Raw genomic sequence first — 14513 nt, 5'->3', positions numbered from 1 at the left:
CATAGTACTGTACTGAACCATATGGACTGGGAAGGTCCTAGGTTCAATTCTTGGTCTGTGCTGAGTTAGATCACCTCAACTAAGTGTAGTGGTAGAGCATAACTGCATCTCAGGGCTAGCTAGTGCAAAATCAGCATCCCCACTCCTAATCATTATCCAGTGACTGTTGCTCAACAAATGAAAGAATGTTGGAGGAGGACAGCACTGGCATGGCTGTGATGCCCTCTACTGTTAAATAGCCTGCCAGGTTTCACCATTAATGCATATGCATGAAGATTGGTAACTTGGCATGGTACCAGGGGGGTTTTAGTGGCCATCAAACTTTATACCATTGAGCGTTATCAGAGTCGGGAGAGAAGGTGAGAAAACTGGGAAGGGGTGAGCCAAGAGATCAAGATCCCCATGAAGTATTCTCTGTGCAACTTATCATTTATACATGTTTACTCTCAACATTGCAACAACTAGCACTACTATTTTGTTTTGAATCATATTAAGGAATTTGATCTTTTAAGTTCTCATATCAATACTAATGCTCGACAGACTGCTTCAGAATGTACTGGCCATTATTGATTTCTTGATTTTTCCCTATATTATTTGTTACAGACTACTTTTCAACAAGGCCCTTTTTACAAAGACTTAGCTAATTACTGAAACTTGATATAACTTTGAGCCAATATATCATGACATACTTTCACTATTTTCATCTCCCTTGAGCATGCATATTTTATCATTGCATACTTATGAGTAAAAAAGGAATCTTTAGCTTTTGCTTGGAGCCGAAAACTAATTTGATACATCTTTAATAAATAACGGCACAAAAATTAATATGGAAAACATTTAAAATCCTATTCGCCTGTATACCACACAGCACCTTTTTTGTGTAAACCTAGAGTGGACCAGAGTTGTCAGTTTATTTGTAACTCCACCATAATAAAAAGAACACGGACACACAAACAACCTAGTCTTCCCCTTTACAAAATAAAACATATTGCTCCTCTAATTGTTCTGCTGCTTAGAACAGTGAACTGCAGACCCATACAAACCAGGAATATCCGAGGTTTGAACAATCCCAATTCTGTACTGTTAGTCAATCTCAGCTGAGATGACATTAATGATCTTAATGCCACTGTTGAATACAAAGAGACTTGAAAAATTGAGAAATACAAATACGAAGACTTAAAAAATTGGGTCTTTTTTAAAAATCAGAACAATGCAGATTATGGGGCATTATGATAGAAATCTTTAAAATCATGAAAGGCTGGGACAGGGTAGATAGGAGCAGACTGTGTTCAGTAGTTGAGGGGTCACAGTACAAGATTAAATACAAGAGATTCGGAACAGAGGGCAGGAGAAACTTTGCACAGAGTTGTGTGGCTTTGGAATTCACTTCCAGGGTTTATGGTTGAGTCACCATTCAAGATTGGATAGGGGGGGGATCAAGGAAAAGGAGTTGAAGGGATACGGGCACAGAGTGGGTAAATGTGATAGGAGCTATTTGCTTGCATGGAAGAAAAATGCTGACACAAATTAGTTGGGCTGAATGGCCCGTTTACATGTTTTAACTTCTACGTATCGCTATTTTGGGGGGGGGGGGGGGCGGTGGAAGAGAGGGAAATCTATCTGGGCTCCTCCTCCTATCTAATGACCTAAGCTGAAAGTGCACCTGTGACTTTTAGATTTAGCGGTTATTCTTTCCCTTCCCACAATCAAATAGACTGCAGATATTCAAGCCTAGGCTCACAAAGAATGATCATAAAGCACTAAAAAGCATCTGGATTTATGGAACTATACTTCACCCAGGATTCAATGCAATCACGATAGGCGGCCGGGGGCGGGGGGGGGGGGGGGGGGGGGGGGGAAAGAGGGGGGGCAGAATTGGCAGGAAAAAGGAAGCATAATGATCCTCAAGTTGAAATCAATTGGAGCAGAACTAAATTAATAATGATGACCCTGTATCGCCATTTTGCTTGGATTATTTTGATTTTCATCATGCCAGGCAAATTTTTCAAATATATACCATAGGACTGTCGCTAATGCAATTCTTAGGAAACGTACACTACAATTTAGGAATCTACATGAGCAAGATCCAGCACGCTTACAACCATGGTTTTTACATCAGCGAGTAAGGCAGTTTTTCCAAGTTTTATGTTCTTAAAACCGGTCATTACATCAATTATTTTCTCAAAAAAGTCAAACTAGACTACTGGTGACTGCAGTACTGCTTGGGAAACCTAGTTATTGCAAAGTAATTTATATTTCATTATACTAGCCTCCATTCTGCAGTATTAAAATATTTTGCAATGGTAATCTTCACTGCAAAGATAACCCCCGGCTTCTCTTCACTACAAACTGTTGTCTTTAACCCCTAAGCCTGCCTCCTCCACCCTCACCTCCAACAAGTGCAAGGAGCTCATGGACTTCATTGTCACTAAGATTGAGACCGTCTGTGCAGCTGCCTCTGCTGTTTCCCTCCCTTCCCCTAGCCCACCAAGCCAAACTTCCCCTAAGGTTTGTTCCTGCCCTAGCCCTGAACTCGCATCTTTCTCTAGTTTCTCTCCTATCTCACCTCATGTCCTCCCTGAGCTCATCTTGAAACCCACCTCCTGCTCCCTCGACCCTATTCCCACCAAACTGACCACCCAACTTCCCTTCCTAGCCCTAATGTTAACTGATATCGTTAACAGTTCCTTCTCAAGTACTATTCCCCTCCCCATCAAATCTGCCGTCAACAGCCCCCACCTCAAAAAACCCACCCATGACCCCTCTGTCCTTGCAAACTGCCACCCCATCTCCAACCGCCCTTTTCTCTCCAAAGTCCTTGAACGTCTTGTCGTCTCCCAAATCCGTGCCCATCTTTATTACAACTCCATGTTTGAACCCCTCCAAACAGGTTTCCACCTCTGCCACAGCACTAAAACAGCCCTTATCAAAATCACATCCTATGTGACTGTGACCATGGTAAACTATCCCATCTCAACCTATCTGCAGCCTTTGACACGGTTGACCACACATCCTCCATTGTCCAGCTGGGTGGGACTGCTCTCATTTGCTCTATCCAGTCGTAGCTAGAGAATCACCTGCAATGGCTTCTCTTCCCATTCCCACACTATTACCTCTCGATCCTCCAAGGATCTATCCTTGGCCCGATCTTATTTCTCATCTAAATGCTGCCCCTCGGCAACATCATCCAAAAACATATCAGGTTCCACATATATGCTGACGACACCCAGATCTGCCTCACCACCACCTCTCAACCCCTCCACCGCCTCTGATTTGTCATGCTGTTTGTCCAACATCCAGTATTAGATGAGCAGAAATTTCCTCTAATTAAAAATTGGGAAGACCGAAACCAGTGTCTTTGGTCCCCATCACCACCTCTGTTTCCTAGCCACCGACTGAGACTGAACCAGACCGTTCGCAACCATGGCATCCTATTTGACCCTAAGCTGAGCTTCTGACACCATCGCCTCTCCATCACCGCCTACTTCCACCTCCGTAACATTGCCCGTCTCCGCCCCTGCCTCAGCTCATCTGCTGCTGAAATCCTCATCCAAGCTTTTGTTACCTCTAGACCCAACTATTCCAATGCTCTCCTGGCCAGCCTTCCACCTTGCAATATCCGTAAACTTCAGCGCATCCAAAACTCTACTGCTCGTATCCTAACTCACACCAAGTCCCATTCATCCATCATCCCTGTGCTCGTTGACCTACAGTGGCTCCCAGTGCAGCAACGCCTCAATTTTAAAATTTTCATCCTTGTTTTCAAATCCTTCTATGGCCTCACCCCTTCGTAGCTCTGTAACTTCCTCCGGCCCTACAACCCTCCAAGATCTCTGCGTTCCTCCAAATCTGGCCTCCTGCGCATCGTCGATTTGAATCGCTCCACCATTGCGGCCGTGCCTTTAGCTGCCTAGGTCCTAAGCTCTGGAATTCCAACCCCAAACCTCTCCGCCTCTTTTTCCTCCTTCAAGACACTCCTCAAAACCTACCTCTTCGACCAAGCTTTGGGTTACCTGTCCTAATATTGCCTTATGTGGCTCGGTGTCAAATTTATGTCTGATAATGCTCCTGTGAAGCACCTTGGGACGTTTTACCATGTTAAAGGCACTATATAAATGCAAGTTGATGTATATGGATAAAAATGCTAAATTAGACCAGAAACGCCATCACAGTACACCACAACACAGTTAAAAACATTGGTTAGGTTACAGTTAGAGAACTGCATGCAGTTTTGGAGACCCTACTATAGAAAGAGCTTTAAACGTATACACGTGGATAACGCCAGGAATGGACAATAGTAGTTAAGAGAAGGGACGCAAGGTACTGGGTCTATTTCCACTGAATCACAGAAAGCCACAAAGATTTAATGGAGTTTCTTTTTAAACTACAGTTTTGATATAGGGAAAGACTATTTCCTCTGGTTAGGGAGGAGCTTACCTCCTTCGCCACTCACCTGACGAAGGAGGTAAGCTCTGAAAGCTTGTGATTTTCAAATAAAACTGTTGGACTATAACCTGGTGTTGTAAGATTCCTTACCCTGGTTAGGGAGTCAGTGATGAGGGGTCATCAATTTAAAGTCATCGCAGTGAGGGAAGGAAGGGAGCTATGAAAAATTCCGTTACATAGAGGGCTATGGAATGCTTTGCCAAAGGGAGTGGTTGAGGCATCGACTACTGCATCTTTTAAGGGAAAATTGGATAAACAGTTGAAGAGGAGAAAGACACAAGGCTATGGTGAGACAGCAGTATTGGGGTTAGTTTTAGATTGCTCTAGCAAACAGCAGGCATAGACACAATGGGCCAAATGGCTTCTTTCTGTGTTAAACTTCTTCTGTGCTATGGGTTATTAAGCAAATAACTTAGATAAGAGATGGCTGCCAGCAAGTTAGACAGAGAATACACATTGGGAGACTGGTGGTTTATGGGAAATACACTGCAAATACACAGTCTACGTAACACATCAACACCACGGGCATGATTTAATTTACAGCAACCACAATGTATTCTATTTAAATGAGATTTTTAAAAAGTCACTCAAGTCCAAATTAATTTTGTACCATTTTGGCCAACTTAGCACAGATTTAGAAATTGGCAAGTGATATACATGGTGATTAACTTCAAAGCAGCTCAAAATGGTGAAAAAAAAGTCTGTAATAGAATCCTTTTTATTTAAGCGTCTTAAAATAAATACATCATGCATCAGTAGCAGGTAGTTTACAGAAAACATTCTTAATTTGGAAAGCTTTTTTTCAAAGTTTCATCAATGGCATCATCACTGGTAAATTGTCATCAAGTTGTATAAAAGGCAATAATACAATCAAATGTTTTTTATGTCAAAAACTGTGAAAATAATGCGAGTTGTTTATGGACATCAGCAGAGCCAGAGGCTGGACTATTACTTCAAAAATTGTAAACAATTTTACAACACCAAGTTATAGTCCAGCAATTTTATTTTAAATTCACAAGCTTTCGGAGATTTTCAAAAATTGTGTTATTTGTTGTTTATAATAACGTGAAGCTTTTTTCTGCTGGTGAATTACCAGGAAATAACCTGTACACAAACAACATATTGTGCAATGAAATGTATTATGCAAATGTCACAGGCTACTTTTTTCTAACATGACAATAAATGATTTTAACATTTTATTGCTTTATGTATAGCAATATTCCCCAAAATATCATTTTTATGGGACATTCATGTGCTATTAATGATTAACCATATCAAACTGAATAAGTTTTCATCCATTCCACTTTATGACTTTTTCTGTTAATTTGTGCAACCTAAAGTGAGGGTTGTCAGTACTAAGGAATGAACACTTTCCATCCCAGCTACTCAGCATCGAGACGTCCCAAGTTAGATATAGGATTTAGAAAAAAAAGCTCTCTCCATTTTGCTCCAATAAGCCTCAACCAGCTTGGTTGTCCCTTCTAGTTCACACTCCAGCCATTCTGTTGCTTGACTGAGATTGCCAATTCGTGCTATATTCTGAAATTTGCACATCCTAATTCAATAAAAAAGCACGTCTGTTGTTGCATTCTAACAAATACAATTCTATCAATCAACCTCCTGTGCAAATTGTAAAATTTACTGTTAGTAGAAAAACTGCATAAAACACATAATTATTAAGCATCAGAACTGGGAAGTCTGTACAATTTGCATACTCCACATCATTAATAGGAATTTATATATATGCAGATTTATTTGTTTAAGATTCTGTGATTCAGACATAGAGAGCACACTGAGCTAAAAGAATTCAATGCAATATATTTTTTAATATTCTAGTGATAAACTGGCTAAATTAAAACATTAAGATAATTAATTTCACAAGAAATGGGAAATAGTGAAGCTGATTTTGCAAAAACTAAATTCAAATATGAAGTTTAAAAGAAAAGTTCTATGAACCTTATACAATATTCCATGGTTCTTTGCTATGAACTTAATTGAGAACACTCTAAACTATCAGTTTATCTATGGTACATCATTGGGCAGCAAAACAGCACACACAACTACATACTAAATGTGTTGACAACTATGCATTATTCCAATCTTTTATTAATATGAAGTCAGCGATACTTTTACACAAATGAAATCATCATTACAAGCAAGAAAGTCATATTCTGAGAGTAGGCGCCTTCCAATGGAATTGAAGAAGGGGCCAAACTAATGGGAGGAGGCCGCTCAGAAATAATTGAGGTCTTATTTTGACAGCTAAGTTGAGCTCTCGGCAAAATTCAGCCCTAAAGATATAGTAGTGGATTATTACCTCACACAAAAATTACTTCTACTACCTTCTTTTCCCAGTCTTGCCAACAGCTTTAGCAAATGAACTGTGGGAGCCAGTGTCAATGTTCAAATTCAAGGTCTGCTTATAAGCACGTCCCTCAGATGTGGGATACTAGTATACTGTCCACAAGAATATTACAGATTTTTCTATATTCATACAGGATTGCAACTATAGGATTTATATTGCAAATTATATGAATGACACCTTTGTACAGGTCATACTAATGACGACTTTAAGATGGCTGGTTAACTTTCTGAAGCTGATAAAAAGTCGTCAAGCAACCGCTCAATATATGTAGTAAATTCATTTAAATAAGCTATAGCCACTGACAACAAAAATCGGGGTTTAAAACAAGAGGCCAATGACTGTCATTTCTTCACCAAATGCAAGCAGCAGAACCAACTTGATTAGGCACTTTGGCATTAAGTTGTCTTACCTAGCTCTAAACTTTGTTACAAAGTTGCTGGCTCACTCATCTTTGCTACAAAGTTAAAAAAAGATTTTGAAAGAATACATATCCCATCAAGCTTCCTAGTTTCAGAAGACCCCTTTCTTCTTTGCACTATTCATGTGGTGCTGGTGGCCTCTTGAAAGCCTTACTATGTGTTGGGATCTAAGAAAGTGGAAATTTTTTTAACTGGAATTTTTTTTAATTTAAAAAATAGCACAAGAGCTACTGTTGGTCCAAGGGTGAGAAGGACTGTAAGTAGAAAGCATTCAGGACCACACTTCAGGATAACTCAAGACATTTTTGAAGCCTAACTGCAACTAAGTAGCCACATAAAACAAGTTAATGTTGAAGGAAAAATTCCCAGTCTCAACTCTATCAAAAGGAGACAATATGCCACCCCAAAAGGGAGGGAAAAATAGTATGTGGGTCAATTCCTGGTCAGTTTACCCTTTGGAATAGCAAAAGGTGTCTGGCACATGGAACGTAGAGAACCTAAAGAAAGGGGAAGGGAAATTCTAGGGGGAAAGTAACTACTAGAAAGAAAAAACTTGCATTTATATAGCGCTTTTCATGACCGCAGGATGTCCCATAGTGCTTTACAGCCAATGAAGTACTTTTGAAGTGTAGTCACTGTTGTAATATAGGAATTGCGGCAGCCAATTTGCACACAGCAAGGTTCCACAAACAGCAATGTGATAATGACCAGATCATCTATTTTTTTTAGTTGTGTTAGTTGAGGGATAAATGTTGACCAAATTATTAAAACAAATTTTGGTCACGTATGACCTGCCTGCAACTTTACATGGCAATGTAAAGAGGGGTCAGATTGGAATTTAAACTGGCTGCTCTAATTTTACACCAAAAGATTGGGAAATAAGGAAGAGAAAACTGATCATTTTAAGAATGTGTATGTGCACTTGCACTTGCTTCTTGGAACTGCAAAAATGAAAAGCAATACACAGAAGATTTTTGCCATTTCCAATATTCTTTGCCCATTGAGGACCTGAAACAAGTCATGTTACTTTATCTGATTACTAGATATACTTTTAGCTGCATCTTTAATTTTAAATACCTGAAACAATAATGATCACATTCTGGAGGTTTTGATGTACTGGAGAAGTTGCTTTTTAAAAGAAACGTAGTACGTTAAGTAAGTATATGCAGTTAAATAAAAAAGCTCAGATGATACATTTGGGAACAAAATTAAGTATAATATAAATATCTTATTATGCACTGGCATGTATTTCCACATATTCAGTTTCTATATAGTATAAACCAATTGTTGCCTGGATTTATCATGCACTATTATGGGAAACCAGAACATTAACTTATGAAGAGAACATTGAAAGCTAAATGCAGTTAGCTCACATGCAACAAGTCCCGCAATCCCCACTGTAGAAATAAACTCAGCTCCAATTCACAAATTAATCTAAAAATGTACATTATTAAAAACGCCAAGATCAAGTCCAGTATATTTTGGATGCTAGACTCAGCTACAAAAGTATTTAAACTACAAATCCTGTATCTATAGAGCTATTTATTCTTAAGTCATTTTTCTGTAAGAGGGGACTATGTACTTAACAGTACCTACCAGCAGCCTACACTTATTTGTGAAGAGAAAGCTAGGCGACGGACTAAAGTTCATGATGCAGGACACGACAAAAGTTGAAAAACATAAAATAAATCATGTAGTAGTGACTGGGTGATGCCAAGCTTGAGGTAAACCTTTTCTGTGGAGGGCGAGGATTTAAGAACAGAATGATTCGAAGTGGGTGGAGCACCCATTCTTGGTACTATAGGAAGAACAGTAACACAACCACGGAATGGATTACTGCTCTTCTACAAGTGACAGTGACTGTGTATTGTGAAGCAAATGAAGGAATAGTTACCCAATATCTCCACAAGTGAGCTGACCAAATAATATGCAAGTTATTTTGTGACACAATTAAGCTGTGACTGCTACACTTACATTTCTTCATTCGCTTTCCCCAATAAACTATACTCTGCAGAGAACTAGAATGTGACTTCATTTCATCTCATGAAGCTGATCATTTGCAACTGCTGTTTGAGTTATTGTCAAATCACTTGAGGAAATATCTCAGTTATGAAGTGTCCTCCATTTAGATTTTTAGCAGGCTTAAAGTAGTTCCAATTGGCGAAGGATCATTATAAAACTAAGAGGTGCAGTTTCATTCACCTCACAGCATCAGCGCTGCTGCTGCTGCAAAGTGAAAGATCAAAAACAGAACCATATAAAAGATGTGATCTAAAGTATTAAATGCATACGAACCAAAGATTTAAAGAAAACTAACAACCCAGCGCATGCATTTAAACGATAACATATCAGTTATCTGGTGAGAGCACCTGCCTTCACTGTGCCAAAAACTGACTTGGGTTTTGCCAAATTCAACCTTTAATATACACCTGTACTTTTTTGTTGTCTTTAAGTTCAATTTTAATAGTTATTTTAAAGTGGGATTAAAATACTACTGAACGCAACATGTCGGTTGAACCATTCATGATGAATGGAATTATTTCTATCTGAATTAATGTAATAAATGTGGATTATAAGATTATGAATGGAATTTTAACTTGTAAATAAAGTATGAAGACAACATACAATAACTTATGTTATCCAGAACTTTTCACACATGTAATAGAAGTAATTTCATGTCAGGCCACCCATTACAAGTTCAATTTTTCTTAAACACAGTGAAATTTTGCAATCAAATAACGTAACCTAAAACTTAATTTGGCAAAATGTCCAAAGAAGTGTATTTTCTTTGTTTAGATGCATGTTGACACATCAGAAACCAAGGAGAGCAATGTCACAGATAATATTTCCCAAAGCCAGATCATACAGAACATGGCTTAAAAAGTTTTTGTAGCATGCATATTATTTTTAATACACAACATAGAGACATCAGTTCAACTAAAAGCACAACACTCAATTTAAACACATCACTATTTTTACCTACAGCACACAACTCCACTCCATACTAAAACATATATATATTATGCATAAACATACTGAACAAAAAATGCTATAAACAGAAATGTTTCAACCTTCCTTGCAAAATCTTTGCACAATAAAAACTCCAGATTTCCTCGTGTTACTTGAAAAATCAAAACGAAGTTAAAGGAATCCTCTGAGCACCAAGGAGCATCCTCCATACTACACTGGAACAACATGGTGTAATTCATTTTGCCTACATTGCATCTATTCCTCAGAGATCATGTAAAATATGAAACAAAAACAAAAACTGTAGACTTTTAATCAGTATAAGATTAAACAGTTTTAAAATACACCTAGCAAACCCCTACTTCATACGTGACCCATTAAATACACACCTACTCAACCAAGTCAAAAAGAGGCACTATTGCACAGTACATCCATTTCATCATCTTCCATAATAAACTGGCTGAAGAAAAAATTTTAACCGCCATAATAAATTATTCCTTAATTTTCCTATAGGTAGCATAGGTAATTGATAAATACATTTGAATCGCGGTTAATAAAAGGGGAGAAAACAACTGATAAAACTGCAACCGACTATGAAGGAAAAATGGGACTTCTCCATCCTCCATAACAATACCCTGGTACAAGACCCTTTCCAGCCAGTAGGAAACCATACCCCAAAAGAATTACCAGAACAGAGTTATATATAAATTCCCCCAAATGTACATTAATATAACAGGATTAAATATATATATATTTATATAAATAAAGGGATGTGCCTGGACTAGTCTTGATTTTTTCAAAACAGCAGTTTTGAAGAAAAATTCACCATAACCACATTTGTTAACGTAAAATGATAAAACTACTGTATTAAAATAAAATAATGGTTACAGTACCTGTGCCATCGCTGGCTGATAGAGCCGGGGAGGAGATTTTAGGCCGCTTGGCTGAAGGCGGTCCGTCCAAGAGATTCTCTGCCATTTCTTCCCGAATTTAAATTACACGGTTCAACTTTTTTTTTGGAGCAAACGAAAGACTAAAAACTACGAATTAATCGGTGTACTTATTCTCTCCCCCCGCACAGTTTTTTTTAAAACAATTATTTTTTTTTCTCTCGCTTAAGTCTCAGGAGCCTAAGGCCTAATGCCAGGCCCAGGCTTTTCAGGTCGATCGTCCATGGGCACTAAGAGCCAGCAAAAAAAAATAAGAACGGAAGGGGGGGAAAAAAATATTAAAAAAGAAAATGAAAGATTAAATACGATGGCTTCTCCGACGAAAACCACATCCCAATCACTTCAGAACCGTCTTTCCTTCCACATCCCCGACACCCCGCAACAAAAAAAAACCCTGTCAAAAAACCTTTAAAAAATTCCCCCTTTCGATCCAATAAAGAGAGAACGATTCATCCACCTTCTCTCAAGAGAAAGACTCCGTTCTTCACAGGAAAAAAAATGTGAGGAACCGTTTTTAAATTACAGAAAATGTTTCTGGATTTTTCTTTTTTTACATTTAAATTTTTTTTTAAATAACGGACGGTGGACTCGGCAAAAAGATGAGGTTTTTTTTCAGTACTACTTTTCTTTTTCCTCCCTGCTGTTGAATTCGTATTGCTAATATATTGTTAGTTTTCCTTGCCCTCCCCCCTTCTTTTCCTTTTTTTTTTGTCCTTTTTTTCCCCCCTCCCCTCAATCCACACAAGCCGAGCGAAGGATTTTTTTTTCCTCTCCCTCTATCGCTCGCTTCTCTCTCTGTCTCCGTCTCCTCTCCTCAAAACAAAATGGCGGCTTGTTGTTCTCTCAGCGAGCGCAGCGCAGCGACGTGAAAAAAAAAAGACCGCGGCTCGGCCAAAATCGGCGCCGGCTGGCGGAAATGGCCGAAGCCGCCGCCGCCGCATCACGTGACCGCGGGTGCTGCACCCCATTCGCCGACGGGCGCCGGATTACGTCATTTAACTCCACATTCCCCAGGCTCCTGCAATCCTCCCTCCTGCAACAGGAGAGGGGGTGGAGGTGATTTTGATGAAATGTATACGCAGACCTTTTGCAAAAAAAAATCCAGATTCTATTATAGGACGTACAATATTTGGTTCCAAAATACTATTTTCCCTTTGTTGGCTTCTGTTTTGAATAGATTTGCACAATCTCTGCTTAATTGTTTCATTAAACGAACTATCCTTTTCCCTCTGAATCCACAGCATTGCACTCCATGTCTATATTATATATATATATATATATTACACATACATTATATATAAAATAAATGTATTGTGCACTGATTTATGCACTTGCCAACTTTTTCAAAAAGGGAAAAGAAAAAAAGCAAGAGGCGTAGAAGAAAATTAATGTGTGATGGGATGGAAGCAATTAATCCTTTGATTAGGAATTGCTGGCACTGTATATAGCAGTTTACAGTATAGCAAATAATTCCACTGCAATGTAATGTTTTAAAAATACTTTTTATTTCATATTTTCAAATAGACAATAGCAATGAATAGGCAGAGGGAAAGCACAGCAATAAACTGGCCCAGTTGTACATTGTAATCAGTGATGAAAGGTAAAAACACATATGTTTGAGGAACCAGCGTGAAGCATCACACATAAGCTGCCTGCAAGTTTATCCAGAGAATAGACAAGCTATGCAGACGCGGAGGGTTCTAGGTTAGCTGATCATAGCTGGGACGACAGTAGAGCGTTTTAATTGGTCTTGGGGGCCTCCTGGGTTAGGAAAAGGGGGAAAAAAATCAGCAAAGTTTCCAGTCCCTATCATTGGTACAGCAACCTCTGTTAGAAAGGTGCATTTATATGGACATCAGATGAGGACGCAACTAGGCTCTGCTACGACGCCGTGTGCTTGACAAGCCTGCTGATACAAGGCTCACAGGTGAACAATGGCCACTTGGCCAAGGTGGAACTGTATCCCAGCAAGGAGTCAATGCCTTTAGGAAAGGAGAGTGGAGAAATCTGGTGAGAAAAGGATTTTATTTTTTTTAAAGAGGCATATTACACACTTTCTGAAGTACTCACCTTGGACAACAAATATTACAATTCATAAATGACATGGTAATTGACATTAATAATTAGAACAGAGAGAGTAACAAAAAATAGAAGTGGGAATGTAACTACATCTATTTATATAAACAATTAGTGTTATAAATGGCAACATTATCCCAAATGTAACTGCAAGTCACGGCCTAGCAGAACCATTTCCAGAACACGGGAAAAGACTATAATTTAAGCAATGAATACAAAATTGCCTCAATGGTGGTAATGAAAAGAACAGAATATGGAAAGAGATTCCAGTTGGACAATAGGGACGCTCCCCCCCACCCCACAAATGAGACAGTGACATAATCACGGATATGCAGAAATCCACACAGCCATTATCATCGTCAGTCCACCACCAATGGGAAGGGATCCAGACCAGTTCATCACCGACATTACTCCAGAAATGGAAACCAAGTCTGGACGACTTTGTCCTGGCATCATCAGGGAACGTAATATATTCAAGCTGGACCATCTATCACAATTCTTGGATCTAAGTAGAGCTTGAAGGCAACTCTATCTGGCATCAAATGACTGGAATACTACATCATGCAGTGTAGAGATCAATTAAACAACTCATTCCAGCATCCAGGAGACTCTTATATAGGAATTAAAGGTGTAAGTGAATTAAGATCCCAGTGACCAGTTTGACCCACTTGACAACAGTGACCCAGTAAATCTGAGCTGATGGGCAGGTTCAAACAATGTTTGAGAGGTTAGTGGCTCCTCCACAGCTTATCTAAGCAAGAGTGAAATCAACAACTGTGTCTTACTGCATCTGATATATTTTATTTAAAACTGGACTTTACAGCGATGTATACAAACTGCCATGGTAAAAAGTGAGCAAATCCACTCACACTATAATTTTAACTATTCAAAGATGGAATTCAAATGTATTTCCAAGGTTCATCAATGGCTTAGTAGATAAATGTAATACATGATTTAGTACTGAGCTATAGGCCAAGCAAGTCCCAAGTCAAATGGAGCTGATCTCAAGAGAAGGGCTCTACAATTGGAAGGGGGAGGAGAGAATCTGTCGCCAGTCCTGCTCCTGATTGCTATCCAGTAATCCAACACTAGAAAATACACACGTGGGCACGGAGGTAGGGATCAGGCTCAGCACTGATGCACTCAAAGGTGAAACAACTGCCAAATGTCTCACACATAAATAACAGCCACTTAGATGAGGTACTGGGAGGCTGTAGAACTTTACCCCATCCTGAGTCACTTCCTTTGAAACAGCAGGGGAGAAATATTTTCAAAACTGTACTGCAGTCT

At 39.0% G+C, this 14513-nt stretch overlaps 2 protein-coding genes across 5 annotated transcripts in view; both read right to left on the bottom strand.

The window, feature by feature from the left end:
- LOC137305727 (histone acetyltransferase p300-like) overlaps nt 1-11952 on the bottom strand; it is a 115560-nt gene extending 103608 nt beyond the window's left edge. For both annotated transcript variants that reach the window (XM_067974661.1, XM_067974662.1), the window contains exon 1: nt 11091-11952. In XM_067974661.1, the coding sequence (XP_067830762.1) occupies nt 11091-11175 (85 nt within the window). In that variant the 5' untranslated portion in view covers nt 11176-11952. The remainder of the gene's footprint in view (nt 1-11090) is intronic.
- Nucleotides 11953-12633: 681 nt separating this feature from the next.
- Nucleotides 12634-14513, bottom strand: part of l3mbtl2 (L3MBTL histone methyl-lysine binding protein 2) — a 116048-nt gene continuing 114168 nt past the window's right edge. For 2 of the 3 annotated variants that reach the window (XR_010958752.1, XR_010958753.1), the window contains one exon: nt 12634-13129. The gene's annotated coding sequence lies outside the window, so the exon portion shown is untranslated. Of the gene's footprint in view, nt 13155-14513 lie in introns of all 3 variants that reach the window. The other variant, XR_010958754.1, reaches the window with a different exon arrangement.

The sequence above is a fragment of the Heptranchias perlo genome, chromosome 40 (assembly GCF_035084215.1).
Source record: "Heptranchias perlo isolate sHepPer1 chromosome 40, sHepPer1.hap1, whole genome shotgun sequence".
Lineage (NCBI taxonomy): Eukaryota > Metazoa > Chordata > Chondrichthyes > Hexanchiformes > Hexanchidae > Heptranchias > Heptranchias perlo.
Note: the sequence above shows the minus strand (reverse complement) of the source record. Positions and strands in the feature narration are given on the sequence as shown.